This window comes from Drosophila willistoni, assembly GCF_018902025.1.
Source record: "Drosophila willistoni isolate 14030-0811.24 chromosome XR unlocalized genomic scaffold, UCI_dwil_1.1 Seg144, whole genome shotgun sequence".
Lineage (NCBI taxonomy): Eukaryota > Metazoa > Arthropoda > Insecta > Diptera > Drosophilidae > Drosophila > Drosophila willistoni.
Window position 1 is genome coordinate 1,590,029 of NW_025814057.1, and position 14,368 is coordinate 1,604,396.

At 36.3% G+C, this 14,368-nt stretch overlaps 2 protein-coding genes across 3 annotated transcripts; one reads left to right on the plus strand and one right to left on the minus strand.

The window, feature by feature from the left end:
- Positions 1 to 649: 649 nt before the first annotated feature.
- LOC6639532 (ribose-phosphate pyrophosphokinase 2) lies at positions 650 to 13,638 on the minus strand. Its single transcript, XM_047012087.1, has 9 exons — positions 13,497 to 13,638; positions 12,084 to 12,309; positions 7,083 to 7,266; positions 6,230 to 6,298; positions 2,951 to 3,049; positions 1,523 to 1,647; positions 1,246 to 1,444; positions 786 to 933; positions 650 to 711 (listed from the first exon to the last, which is right to left on the minus strand). Exons 1-9 carry the CDS (start codon positions 13,531 to 13,533, stop codon positions 650 to 652), a joined length of 1,149 nt encoding a protein of 382 aa, XP_046868043.1. The 5' UTR covers positions 13,534 to 13,638.
- On the plus strand, positions 1,718 to 2,749 carry LOC111519774 (sperm flagellar protein 1). Of its 2 annotated transcripts, none has more exons than XM_023181727.2 (2): positions 1,718 to 2,467; positions 2,536 to 2,749. In XM_023181727.2, the coding sequence occupies exons 1-2, from the start codon at positions 1,769 to 1,771 to the stop codon at positions 2,557 to 2,559; spliced, it is 723 nt and encodes a 240-aa protein (XP_023037495.1). In that variant the 5' UTR covers positions 1,718 to 1,768; the 3' UTR covers positions 2,560 to 2,749. The 2 variants fall into 2 exon arrangements, with proteins under 2 accessions (XP_023037495.1, XP_023037496.1); XM_023181728.2 differs by having other exon boundaries at positions 2,539 to 2,749.
- Positions 13,639 to 14,368: the final 730 nt, after the last annotated feature.

Here is a 14,368-nt window from a genome sequence, read left to right on the forward strand (position 1 = left end):
TGAGACCTTTCCTGGTATATTACTTTGCTTATCATTGAGTCCTAATAATTGTTCTGCTTTCTGACTTTCTTGACATGATCATGTGTGTTTGGTCGTAGTGTTTGTAATATTACGTTTTAGATTTATTTTTGTCATGACCTTTAGTGACTCTATTATAAATAACATTACATAATAGAGATGGCAGTCTTGTTGTATATTCTCACTCACAAATTGTGTTTGGAAAAGTTCGTTAAATTAACAATAGTGTAACCATAAAATAATATATAACTGAGTGACATACGAAACATGATACAGTGGTCAAAAAATATAATAATTGAATTAGAACTGATACTCTGAATTAATATTTGAGATGATATATATTGACATACTTAAGTCTAATTGTCTTGTCCATAACTCTTTGTTGCTGGCTGCACATGTCTGATGTGTTTTTTGGTGTGTGCTTGTTGAAAGCGAGAGACGTGTGTCGGATGTTGTGGTAGTGTTGTGTATGGAATAGAAATGGATGTGTATTGAGATACGATATATGGATAATTAGCGTGTCCTTAATGTATGGCACATTGAGCAGGTGAAGTCTATGAATGAAGAGCACATGCTACTGTCCGATCAACTATGTGTGCTTATCAGTTACTGCAACTCGGCGTAACGATAATCATAAATCGACACAGTTGCGCAATGCTACTGTAGTGAGCAAGAGTGGGAGGGAACAGTAATCTGGAGATAACGATGTAAGACATGTATGTAGTATGGATATAAAGTTTGAGCTGTTCTTAGAAAATCGAATATACACGTGACAATAACCTGTATCTTGGGACAATCACGCATATGTCCATCCTGTGGTATGGTATTGGTCACAACAACCGCCTCAAAGCAGGCATTATTTATACGCGAAATAGCCGGACCCGAGAAAATGCCATGCGTCAATATAGCATAGACCTGGAAAATTTCAAGAGACTTAATCAATAAATTGCTCTTGATAAGTTTTCAAAGAGGTTTACAATGATTTCAAGGGGTTACATCATGTTAGAATTAGCATAAAAGTGACTTGTTCTTGGAAATTCCCAGTGGCGCCTAAGGGTATGCACCAAAATGTAAACTCCTTTTGCACTTTATTTAGTTGCAATTCCCAATTGGTTTTAGTGACCATTCTAAAGTTCATGCTGAGTGGGACTAATTGTAAGATGTAACCCCTTAAACTTGGTGAATTCACTTTCTGATCGAAATCACATATGTATCTATATATATTACCTTAGTGGCACCGGCCTCCACAAGACGATCGGCAGCATGGACAATAGTGCCACAAGTATCGGCCATATCATCGACCAATATGGCAATTTTATCCTTGACATCACCAACCAGAACCATTGAAGCCACCTCATTGGCCTTTTTGCGCTCTTTGTGAATCAAAGCGAATTCCACATTCAAACGATCGGCAATAGAAGTAACACTGAAAATCGTACAAATATATATGAAATTAGATAAATGGAGGTTACAGATGGTGGGATGAATGGAGGAGAATACCTACCGCTTGGCACCGCCAGCATCGGGTGATACAATAATCGAGTTCTTCCATTCGGGAATGTTCTCTTTTATCCATTTGAGTACCGCCGGTTCGGCATAGAGATTATCAACTGGTATATCAAAGAAACCCTAATCGAAGAAATCATATTTGATTATGTTTTGAAACAAAATTCAATTTGTACAGATTTTTACCTAAATTTTTGTTGTTTTATTTTTTTTTGGAAATTTTCGAGAAAAAAGTAGAAAGAAAATGTCTTACGCTTGCCGCAAATTAAAGAGCTCCGAGAGGAAAGAGTTGGCCAAATGGCTGAAGCTGCAGAATTTGAAATTGGATAGACGCATGCGACAAGATCTAACGGATGTGGTGCCAGTGGCAAGAATATTTCAAAGATTCCACATAAAGCTGGTGAATATGCATTTTTATACGCACAGAATTGGCGCCGATATGAAACTACAAAACTGGATGACTTTCAATCAAAGAGTTTTAATCAAATTGGGTCTGGGTCACAACAGACTCGGTTTGGATCAATTGGCCAAGGGTCAGGTGGGGGCCATTGAATCCCTGCTTTACGATCTCATGTCAATGGGTCGATCGACACCACCCAATGCCAAGTTCTTCAATCAGCATTCCCAGAAGCAAAAATATGCCATTTCCACCGTTCGGATAACAAAGAAGCACTCCCTAACACATGTACCACAATTGGCACGTATCGTTTTGAGGAGTCCCAGCGTTCTGTGTGCGGACGTGAAAAGGTTCATCAGGGGCAGGGTTATCAATGTGCCAGAAAAGCTTGTGGCCTACCAGGACTATTTGGATGCATTGCAGGAGTTGCGAGAGAAGGACGCTTGCATCAATTCCATTAGACACAAGACGCAATATCTGGAAAGTCTTATCAAGGTCAAGGACGAGAGAATTGACGACTTGATGAAACAATTGGAACAACTTCTGGTAAGTCTCCAAGTAGTAGTGTGCCTATTTATAACCAATAATAATCTATCCTTGTATGTATTTTGTAGCAGCAGCAGCAGCAAGATCAATAATTTTAATTACATTTTAATTATTGCAACTCAACGGAAATTCTAAGCGAACAGACTATTAATGTTGACTAATATTAAAGCTCTCGAAATCTGTCGTTGGCCCTCATCATGCTCGCTCGCTGCAAGTGTTATATCTTATCTTTAATGGAATTTCGGTTGAATAAATGTTCAATTGATTGATTCGTGCGGTAAATGTCTTTGAAACAAGTGTTTCTAAACTGAAAAAGGCTTTTCACACGATGGATCACTCGCAACCCTTCTTAGGGCTTAACACACTGATTGTAGCTTTTAGGGTTGCCACATTGATTCGGAAAAGGGGCTTTCTGCACGATGGATTCGATAGAGATTTGCCACTACTTATTTTTAGCACTTTTATTATGTCTCTCTTACTCACCTGAATCTGTGAGGCATGCAGATCCATGGTTATAATATGATCCGCTCCGGCCACTGACAGCATATTGGCCACCAACTTCGCCGATATGGGCGCACGACTCTGCGCATTGGCCAGCGTAGGTAAGAATGTTGAGGGGGGAAAGGTAAAAGGTTTATAATTAGCGTAGTTAGTAAAATAGATGATCTTAGGACTAAGCCTTCTCAATAAAATGAAAGTTAAATAAGAATTACAATAAATCAATAATAATAAAGAACACACCAATGGAAATCATAAAGAACATGGACAGAGAGACACACACAAGGTATACACACATATAAACACAGTTCCGAATAATAATGTGATCAAGACACCCAAAAAATAAGTGAGACAGACAAAAAAATATATAAGAAGGAAAAAGAGACAGTAGAGCGAGACAGAGAGAGAGAGATAGAGAGAGTGAGCTTATGTGAGTGCCATCAGGTGTGGAAGTGGTGGAAATCATGGAAGGAAATGGATTCGGGGCTTTGATTTTTTCATATATATTTATTTTTTTGAGTTCAGAAAGAAGTGCAAAGAAAAGTAAAGATTTTTCACCGATTTTGCATTAGATTTCGAATTGAATTGAACAACAACAAATTTGATCAAACGACAACACAACGAGACATGCAAATAACTTGGTAAAGAACTCAATATACCCTCTCACAGAGCAAGGGTATCATAGCATATGTAAAATGTCTGAGAGTCAGTGAGTGAGTGGGTGAGAGGCAGTGTGTGTGTATGTGTGAGTGTGTATGTGTGTGTGTGTGTATGGAAAAGGCAACTTTTTATTGTTTGGTCAAGATAATTCTCAAGCGAAGGTGGTGAAGGAGCAGGAGGATCAGGTAGACCAGGAGGCAGCGGAGGAGGGGAAGGTGGAGCAGAAGGCAAAGAAAAGTAAACTCAAAACGTTAACATAACGCAACAAAGCAAAGTCGTAAGAAAATATACAAAAAAAATATTGTATTTTTTTGAATTCTGTTTATCGTTTATCCGACGACGACGACCACACAGTCTCGATAATCTCTATGTCTTCTATATAGAGAGTCTCGACTCGATTTCTCTACTCACAGTATATTGTTTGGCTGAAAACTCCTAATACATTCATACATATATATTCATATGTAATGTATGTTTGTCGGTAATGGAAAGATTCGTTTTAATTCATTTTAATTTGTTTTTTTTTTATTTTTTGATTTATTTACGGATTTCGGTGGTATTTCGATAGGTATACGTTTCGGTTTTTTGATTTTGTATATTTCGTATATTTTTGTGTTGAAAGATCGATCGAAAAAAGAAAAGAAAAAAGAAGATAAAACAGAAAACGTTCAGAATAAAAGGTTTTTGTATGTTTTTTATGGGTTTTTTTTGTATTTGTACAATTAAAAAATATAATAGAAGAGTAGCAAAAGTTTAAGATCAAAAAAGGGTAAGTTTAGGTCTGGACAAGGGGAGGGTTTTTTTATTTTTTTGGTTAGTGCCATAAGAAACAGATACAAATGTAGCTTGAATATTAAATGTGAAAATTGAAGCAACACGTGCTGAAATTTATATATATGTATGTGTAAAGTTAGGCTAAGTTTTTTTTTTATTAATGTATGTATGTATGTGCGGAAGCTCATGTTGAAATATTTTTCCAGATTCATATCCTTTTGTATAGAGATGCATTTAAAAAGTTCCATTAACCAACACTTTATATTAGTGTGACCATCTTGAAAAGTTCAGTGTAGGAAAACAATATAAAAAAAACTTCAATAGGGAGTCGAGTTTTTGGAGATATAGAATAAGGTCAATACATTTATGGGGCTTTAATATAAGGATCTCTAAGATAGAGATGGATAGAGAGAAAGCGAAGAAAAAAGGGAGGCGAAAAAGATCAGGGAACTGCTAGCAGAGATGCATTGTACTTAATATTGATCGACCAAAGTCTGTAATCACAAATATTTGCATTAATCATACGATTTGTCTTGACTGGAATGTAAGTCAACAAACGCATTGAAAGTTCATTGCAACTGCACTTGTCTCAGTGTTTTTTTCGTTTTCTAGATTACATTCGATTCGATTCGAGGGAAAACAAACAAATATAACCCTAGGTAGGGTTCATCTAGCATCAACTGACGTCAAATATGACGTCTTTTAATGGGTTATCAATAAAGAAAACAAATAATAACAAATCTGTGTAATTATATAGAAACCTATATATGACTTAAATCTGATTAGAAATCATTATTTCACCCTTGAAACGGACCTGTTGCTAAGGCAACACACACACACACACACACACACACACCCCAAAAGTTGGGTGAAGGAATGGGGACTTATCAACATGGTTACACACACACACACACACACACACACACACACACACATAGACTATATATTATAGAAGAAAAGTGCAAAAAAAACAACATCATTATCATCGTGATCACGATCAAACAACATTTTGACAGACACAAAAACATAAAGCAAAAAAAAAAAAAATAAATTAAATAGAAAAAAAACATTTGAAAAATAAATATTGTTAATAATTTTTGTTTTTGAAGCAACGCCAACAAATAAAACAGAAACCAAAACATCAAATTAATAATAAAAAAAATGTGGAAAATTTTGTAAAACTTTTTGAGTTGTTGAGAGACGAGATTTTGCGTTTGTTTTATATTCGTTATAGTTAGTTAGTATAAGGACATGCAATATTATAATATAAAAATATATTTAATAAACAAAAAAAGCTTTAAATTTTTCGCATGTGTTTGGCCAGATAAATTTTCAATTGAAGCCCCAAAACAAAAACTGAGTTTGAATATTTTTTACATATACGTATATTGAGAAATTCCTTGTTGGGCGGGAGAAAATGAGTTTATTGAAAATGAATTAGTTTTATCCCCGATTTTTAGTTGAAGAAGAGCTGCAAAAGTCACCCTCAAGATTCGGTTTACATTTAGGCCTAGGATTTTTTTTCTTTTGATTTAACGAGGGCTGCTCCATAAGTTTTGCTATTCTGAGATCAAAGAAGGCATCTCTGGCCTTGTTGGAAAATTCTGCTTAAAAACTTATGTTAAAGCGCTCGTAGGACTTGATAATTTCAACATTTTCAACTCGAAACCGAAAACAAGCGGTGTTTTTGTTGGTTTTTTTTGCAGCCCTAGTTTGAAGTGAGACTTAAAGAGTTTTGTGAGTGAAGTTAAACAAAGAGAAAAGTAAAAGTTGTACTAAAATAGAGAGATAGAGAGAGAGAGAGTGAGGAAAGTAGTCGATAGTAAATACCCTAAATTTCCAATCGTAGTTTTTCTTGGCAAGCTTCTTAGCTTCAGCATTATCCTCACTGCCTGGTAACTATATCGTTGGTTTTTTTGATTGGTCGGGTAGGTCGGGAAGAGTTTCAATCGGTAGTGGTAGTTGGTAGTTTGGAAAGAATACAGCAGAGAAAGTTATAGTAGAGAGGTTGAAAATATTGGAAGAGCAAACAAGAGAGTTGCAACCAAAAAAAAAAGAAAAAAGAAAAAAATTAATTTATAAACAAATTTCAATCAATTTCTTTTCGATTTTTCGGTGTGTTTTTTTTTCTTTGGCAAGATTAATCACAAAAATTATTTTTCACAAATTTTCCACATTTCTTTCAAATTAGCTTAGCTTCTTTTGCAAAACCAAAAATAATAATCAAAATCAACAACTTGTTTCAAAATGCATAATAAACACTTAGAAAGAGAGATTTAAAAAAATGTATAGGCAAGTTATATATATATATAAAGAGAGGGGAGGGGAAAGATATATAGAGAGTTATCACATATGTATATATAATTATTGAAAGTATTATCAACACAAGTTGGATAAAGAAAAATATATATACACATTTATATATATGTAAGTAATATATAATTAATTAGTTTTATTTTGCTTTTGTTTTTCTTTGCACGTGCTAAGAACAAAGGATTTAAGTATATATATATATAGAAACAGGATCTCAAAGGATCAATTCAAAGGTGATATTTTGTAAGGGGTTGCTGGAGAAAGGGAGAAGGGGAGAAGGGAAGAGTGTGTATAGGCTTGAGGAATTTGGAATGGATAGGACAATATTATTCTTATTATTATTATTATTATGTATGTTAGGCAAACCTACCTTATCTTTTTTATCTTGGCGGGCATATGGAAAGCAAGGAATCACAGCTGTAACACGAGATGCTGATGCTATTTTGCATGCATTTATCATAATGAGAAGTTCCATTAAATTATCGTTGATCTCTCCGGAACCGGATTGCACAATATAAACATCTTCACCGCGCACTGATTCACCGATTTCCACACTGAAATTTCAGAAGAGCGGAAAATTTTACAATAAACAAAATGCAATTGAGAATAAACAAAACAAGAGCTTATGAAAGTTTCCTCTGAATTTCTTCTCTCATTTCTTTGAAACTCCGCCTCGTTGTCCAAACCTCTCAAATTATGTTTATATAAATATTTTTCGTTAAATAACATTTGATATCGTCTGTCTAAAATCTATGCGACGACCACCACACAGACACTTTGCTATCACATATCACAATGAAGGGATGGTCGAAGAGGCAAAACAGGGGAGGGACTAGAAAAGATATAGAAGGAAATACGAGTCCTTGCATTGCAATCAGAAGAGCCCTTGTCTCGTGTCCATGTATGTACATATTACACTCTCATAAGGCCACTGGTGCGTATACGTAATATGTCAAATTGATTTTGATTTCTGGGTATAGATAAACACACACACAAAAGACAACGAACTAACTGCTTTCTAATATGATATATGACTCTTTGGGACTATTTAAACCTTTGACATTGCACCTTGGACCTATGCGAAATGCAGGACTTCAGTCAATTCGGAGAAGGAAATAAGTCTTAAGGCAATTTCGTATTGATAGAAAAGAATATCTCCTCATCTCCTGCCTGAAAGATTCGCAATTGATTCTTTACTGCATTTTTGAATATATGTACGCAAATGTTCTTATTCCAATATTAAGTATACGCCTCGTGGGGTCAAACAAAGTTTCCTCTTACACAGCTGATTGAATAAAAAGTGAAAGCAAGTCTTATTTCCCCGTTGGACACGAAGGCTCTTTATGAATTTTATGTTGATTGAGTTTGCTCTGCTCTGGTCACGAGATATATATACTATATATATACTCTATGATGGTGGCCCAATGGTAAATAGTAAATGGTGTTTCAATAGATCACAACTAACCCTGCCACACTATTTGTCTTTCCGTCATAGTTTTTGTGTTATTGTTTTTGTTTTTTTTTTTACGCTATTCAAGGTTAATTTAATTACAAATTGTGAGAATATCGATTGACATAGACAGGTCTCTTCCCACTCTTGTGCTTTCTCTCTATCTCTCTCTCTCTCTCTCTCTCTCCCTCTGTGACCAACAAGAAAGAACAACAAAACAAATCATTATTAATTGTTACTATATGCTATACTATATATGTATATCTAGTTGATGAAATCGCCAATCGCGTGCCACAATCGTGTAGTAAAACAAAAAGAAAAACACAAAAATAATACATACATACATATAATAATAATAATAAAAATAATAATAATACTAAGCTTATCAGAAGAAATACTCGTACTATTGACCGCATTGGGCAAAAATCTTATCAGGCTATACCTCCCTCTTAGTCTGAGGTCTGGTCTGCGTCTGTATTTTTTGGTATTATTTTGAATGTCAGCTGTTTTTTTTTTTCATTTCGCATCTTTTCTACCTGCATTCTGGGAAATGTTTTGTGGAAATTTGTAAGCAATTTCATCATTTTTTTTGCTTTTTTCGTTTGAAAAATGCAGTTGGGCGTGAAATTGATGCATTTTTGGGAGGACTTCTTTCAACGTTGCTGCTGCCGCTGCCTCTGACATTGTTCGAATGCCGCAATGGTTAGGAGGGTTGGACGGATGGTCGCTCGGTCGGTTGCTTGGCTTTTTGGTCTAACAAATTGGCCTTAAGCCAGAATTTTTTAGCATTGTCAGCCAGCTGTTTTTGTGTCTGTGTTGTCGTTTGGCCGGCGTTTTCATTTTCCCTTTTTTTTCGTTTTTCTATTTAATATATGTATATGTAGAATTTGCTCAAGTTCTTTTGTTTTATATACGAGTATATATTTTTATCTCTGGCAGACAAAACTTATAGATATGTATGTATGTATATCTGAATCTTTGCAAGTGTGTGTTTTTGATAATGTAAACTAAAACATCTCCATACACTTTATCGCAGAGAAACCCATTTTTATATAGCTTTCTGATCTAAGGGTCTGACACATGCGTCTTAAAAACAGACAAGAGCCTCATTATCAACAGGTTCATTTAGTCATATTCAGCAAAAGTTGATATACATATTACGAATTAAAGACTATTCTTTGGTTTTGTAAAATAAAGAAAAACAAAAATCTGCTCTCTCATTGTCAATCTGTATTTTGAAAGTAGTTTTTAAAAGGCTTATCTAAATCGCTTTCGCTTAGTTTCATTGTATCTTATCAGTTTTGGCCAGAGGCTCCACCAGTCCGGGCCTCTTTTAAAACGACCTTTTTTGTCGTCGAATTCTTGTTCTTGATTTCTTTCGTTTTTCGGTTTTATAGTAAACACGCAAATTTCTTATCGATCAAACTTTTCAATATGAAAATGGCTTTGTAATTGACATTTCGAAAGGGTTGGATGGTTGGGGGGTTGAAGGGGCGCGTTGCGTGTCCAGAGACCTTCAAATTGTCGTAACCCAATTGCTTTTATAGGTTATTGAAAAATTGCATTTTGCCTACCTACCAACCTGTCTGACTGACTGATTGAAGGTCTTGAGTTTTGGTTTACCTTTACCATGGCTAAAGGTCATTTGTGGGTTTACATTGTATGTACAATTGTGTGGTTTGTCTATTAACTAAGTTTATGACACAAACTATTTATCTATGTCTTGGCATGATTAGACAAAAAATTATGTATATAGTATTATTAAATGTCGTGGGCGTCTCCCGTTTCGCGAGATAAACTATATGCACATAAGCAGAGGAACAAGTTACCCTGTATTCCATATTTTCAAAAGTGACTAATTATTAAAAGTTATACGCGATTTGCTTTTATACATATTTTGCATGTATGTAAGTTGACCTACTTTTCATTTTCTCCCGCTCTCTCTCTCTCTCTCTCACTCTTTCTCTGCCTCTTGTTGACTATATGATCCTCGTTTTAGTTTGTTTTTGTTTTAATAGCCTACGGTAATCTTTTGACTTTTTGCCTTTCACATAACCTTTCAACCTGTATAACTGAGTAGTTAACGTAATACGTTTTAATGATGTCATCTGAAGTTTTGGCGCCCTTCAAGTCTAATCTGTTCTATAACTTGATCTCCGACCCCGACGTAGCAACAGCTAGTTAAAGCAGCAGAAACAACAACAAATCAATCAACGCTTGAAGAATGACCCGTTACAATAATAAAATATTAGATGATACAGTAGTAACAAAAAAAACAAAAAAAAAACATGGAGACAGAAAGGGAGAGAGCCACCCAAAGCCGACAAGTGCCACTAGACACACGTGGGGGTCTCGAGAGACAGACCAACAAAGAGACAGAGAGCGAGAGAGTGAGAGTAAAGGAAAATGCAAGAATATTCAAGAATACCTAAGACAAAGAGAGGGAGTACAATGCAGAGAGAGAGAGAGAGAGAGAGAGAGTGAGTGAGGGAGCTTGCTCCAACATATGTGTGTGGGGGCGTCGACGTTAGTGTAAACGTCAACTTCTGTCAGTGGAACGCTCTCTCACTCCTCACTCTCGCTCTCGTACTCATTCCGTTTCTTCTCCATCTCTTATTCTTTTGCTTCGCATACCGAAAAACGTGACAGAGTCGTGATGTGTTATTGCTTGTAGGCAATTTTTTTGTTTCCTCTTTCTTTCTTTCTCCTTCATACTGATTCTTGCGAGGTTACCTTTGTGTGCGTAGCCACCCCTCCTGCCTACTCCGTCTCCATCATCCATCATCACCCTTTGGAGCATAACAACAACACACGCTTACACACACACGCATGCCCTATCATTTCAGAAATAAAAGCTTAGCGAGCATTATAACCTCTATTTCAATTTCTATCTATCGTTCCTCTGCTTCTTTAAATTCTTCATTCCGCTTTGTCGTTTTCTTAATTGTTTGCTAATTTTGCGTTTCTTTTTTTTACGTTTTGTTTAATTTTATGCCAACAAAAATGTTTCTAGGTAAACTTTTTTTTTGTCTTGCTTTTTTTGATAAGGCCTAATGCTGTTGTTGTTTTTGGAGCAGCAGCTGACTGTCTGAGCGTGTGTGTGTCTGTGTGTAAACGTGTGGAGCCCAAGGAGAGAGGCAGAGAGCCAAATGAACGAGAGCGAGAGACGACGGCATAAGGTGAGGATGGAGCATGGCAGGCCGCCCAGTCTAGACATTTCACACACAATATGCTAATTTAATTATGTATAGTTTAATAAAAATAAAATTTACAAATAAACATTTAACACAAAAAATTTAAATAAATTAAATTATTTTGATTTCTTTGACTAAAAAAATATTCAATTGCACGCGACATTGGCAAAGCTTGTTGGCATGGGCTCTTTTAAGTTTATGTGTGTGTGTGTGTGCAGCTCACACACACACACACACAGACACACACACAACGACCACCGCAAAAGACGGCGTACAGTCCACTTGTTAAATCAATAAAAAAAAAAAATACAACAAAAAAACGGCAACTAATATATTAGTAGACATTATTTTCAAGAAAATCATTTTTAATAAATAACTGAAGACAACTAAAGGTAAATTAGCTTTTTCACACTGAGAACGAAACGCTTGCCACAGGGCAACCTTCACTGAATGTCAAGGACCAAGCAGAATAATGCAACCTTTGGGCAGGAAGGCAGAAATAAATCTTGTTATAGTCACTTTTCCACACACGCTCACAGGACGACGCACTTAAAAAAAAAACTCACACACACGCGCGAGAATTATCCTTGATTGTCTTTGGCGAGGACCTTCTTTGGACTTGCAACACTTTTTTTACACACTGTTTTGTTTCTTTGTCTTTATTGTGTATGATTTTATTTTTTGTAATTATTTTTTTTTTGGGTAATTTTAGGTGGTAGGTACTCACCATGTTTCCAAATTGCTAAATTTCTTGGTAACCACCTTGCCCAAATCAATGCCAAGGCGATCCACAATGCGTTGCGCCAAATCCGGATGCGAGGTACCCGAAAACACTTTAATGTTCGGCATTCTGGAGTGTATTAAATTTAGACAACCAGCCTGTTTCTCCAAATTGTCTCGGATCAAACTTCTAGCGCGTATCGGATTAGCAGAACGTACTGGCATCACACAATCTACGAGTACAAGTTTTTATTATAAAAAAATTCGCTGCTCAGTCGCTGAGACGCTCACTCTCACGCTCGCTTACTCTCTCTCACTCTCACTCTCTCTCTCTTCTTTTGTCCATTTTCTATGTGTTCGCATATGTGTGTATGTGTGGGAAGACATGGCGAATACACAGGAGAATGACAGAGAGAGTGAGAGAGCGAGAGTTTGTAAAACTAAATATTCATTCATACATTGCAAGGCAGAGTAAAAGACGTGGACAGATGCAGAGAGCAAGAGAGACAGATAGAGAGAGAGAGAGAGAAAGATAGAGCGGAAAGTTTATGACCATTTGTATATGTCTATGTGTGTTTTGGGGGGAGAGGGCGAGCGCAACAGCAGAAGCAACAACAAAACCGTCACAAGCGCCAGCCATGTGATTTCTTTTTGACGTTTGTCAGTTGAAAGAGATATGTATAAAGCTCTCTTGTCGACAACAGAGAAGGAGAGAAAGAGAGGTATGTAGAGTGAAGGAGATAACAAAAACGAGAGAGGACAACATAGAGCAGCCAGATCGCTTGCTTCAAATGGAAAACTTTACATTTCATTAAGGATATTCTAAACTTTTTTCATGGAATACTAAGCCAGCTAAATGTAAATTTGCAACTTTTAAAATTTTAAGTTTTCGAATTTTTTATTGCCCTTCAACAACGATTACAATTACAATTCGATCAATTTTTGGCAATTTATGTATGTACATAGGTACATATGTATATGTTTGTGTATGTAAGTAAAATGTTTAATGCAAACTTCCAATAGAAAGTAATATCTTCCTTGCTAATGCATAATGAATTATCCTTTCTAGTGACATCCGGCAACTCCACAGGGCTTATTGTATGCTCTAATGGTGAAGCCTTACTCTCCAAATTTAGTGCTTTCTCTCTCTCTCTCTCTCTACATAAAAAATATGCTGGCATGCAAACAGGCGCGCGCCAAAACACAGAATGACGAAAATGAAAGCTTTTGAGCACGAACAGCTGTTCGTCAAGTGTCCCGAAAATGGCCATGAAAACTAAACCCCACAAACATACGCGCACACTCACACACACACAAACACACGCACAGAAAGTCAGACTAAATTCTTATATTTTCTCTTTTTTTTTTTTGCTTTTTGGATTGTGCAAAAATTGTTTTCCAAAAATGTTCTATTACGCACCATTTTGTTCGATCTCCGAGCATTTCTTATCTGGCATGCCTGACTGAGTGGGGGAATCTCTGGAGTGGGCTTGAATTTGGTTTTTTTTTTGTAGATGCAGCAACCTGGCTCTGCTCAGGTGGTGGTTTGTCAGGTAAGCGGCAATTGACGACTGACTGAGCGAAGGCGATTTTGTTGTGGCACGCAAAACGGAATCCGGCAGAATCTCTCAGCTGTTGTTTTTTATTTCTGTATTTAGTTAAGTTAGTGCAATTTGTCTAGTGTGTGTGTATGACAAGTTGGAGAAGATAAAGCAGCGCGGCGGCAGCGCCAGCAGCGAGCAAGCAAATTCAACTGAGAGGAGCCAGAGCAAAGCCTCGGACAACATGGCGTATGCATTAAAAATAACACACATACGCAGCGCTGCACACACATGCACAGCAGAAACAGACGCACAGATGAAGAGGTGCCTCTGCCTCAACGAAGCTTTTCAATTGCCGCAAAAAAATTCACTTATAAGCTAATGCTCAGCTGTTTTGCAGTCAAGACGGCTCTCTCGTTCTCTCTCGTACTCTCTTTGTCATCGACATAAAAAAGGGGTGAGAGAGTGCACATTGGAACAACTATCACTCAATTTGAGTATTCAAATGTATTTCCAATTTGTTATATGTGTAGTAAAAGTAAAATATTTAAATTTAAGGAAGAAGACTAAGAAATGAGAAAATTTTAAAAATATAAAGGATCAGAAGATTTGTAGTTTACAGAAAATATTCATCACAACAGGTGGTTGCACATTGCATTCAGTTATAGAACTCAAGAACTTAAAAAAATATATTTGTAAAACAACATGGAAAACTGATGAAGAATGAATTCAAAAATATAATGATGACTAA

Bases quoted from the DNA above. Each gene is read 5' to 3' on its own strand.
- LOC111519774 (XM_023181727.2), top strand. From the start codon at position 1,769: ATGTCTTACGCTTGCCGCAAATTAAAGAGCTCCGAGAGGAAAGAGTTG. The intron at 2,468-2,535 runs GTAAGTCTCCAA...TGTATTTTGTAG, and splicing joins AACAATTGGAACAACTTCTG to CAGCAGCAGCAGCAAGATCA.
- LOC6639532 (XM_047012087.1), bottom strand. From the start codon at position 13,533: ATGCCAGATAAGAAATGCTCGGAGATCGAACAAAATG. The intron at 1,445-1,522 runs GTAGGTATTCTC...TACGATTTTCAG, and splicing joins GATGCTGGCGGTGCCAAGCG to TGTTACTTCTATTGCCGATC. The intron at 934-1,245 runs GTAATATATATA...GAAATTTTCCAG, and splicing joins TGGAGGCCGGTGCCACTAAG to GTCTATGCTATATTGACGCA.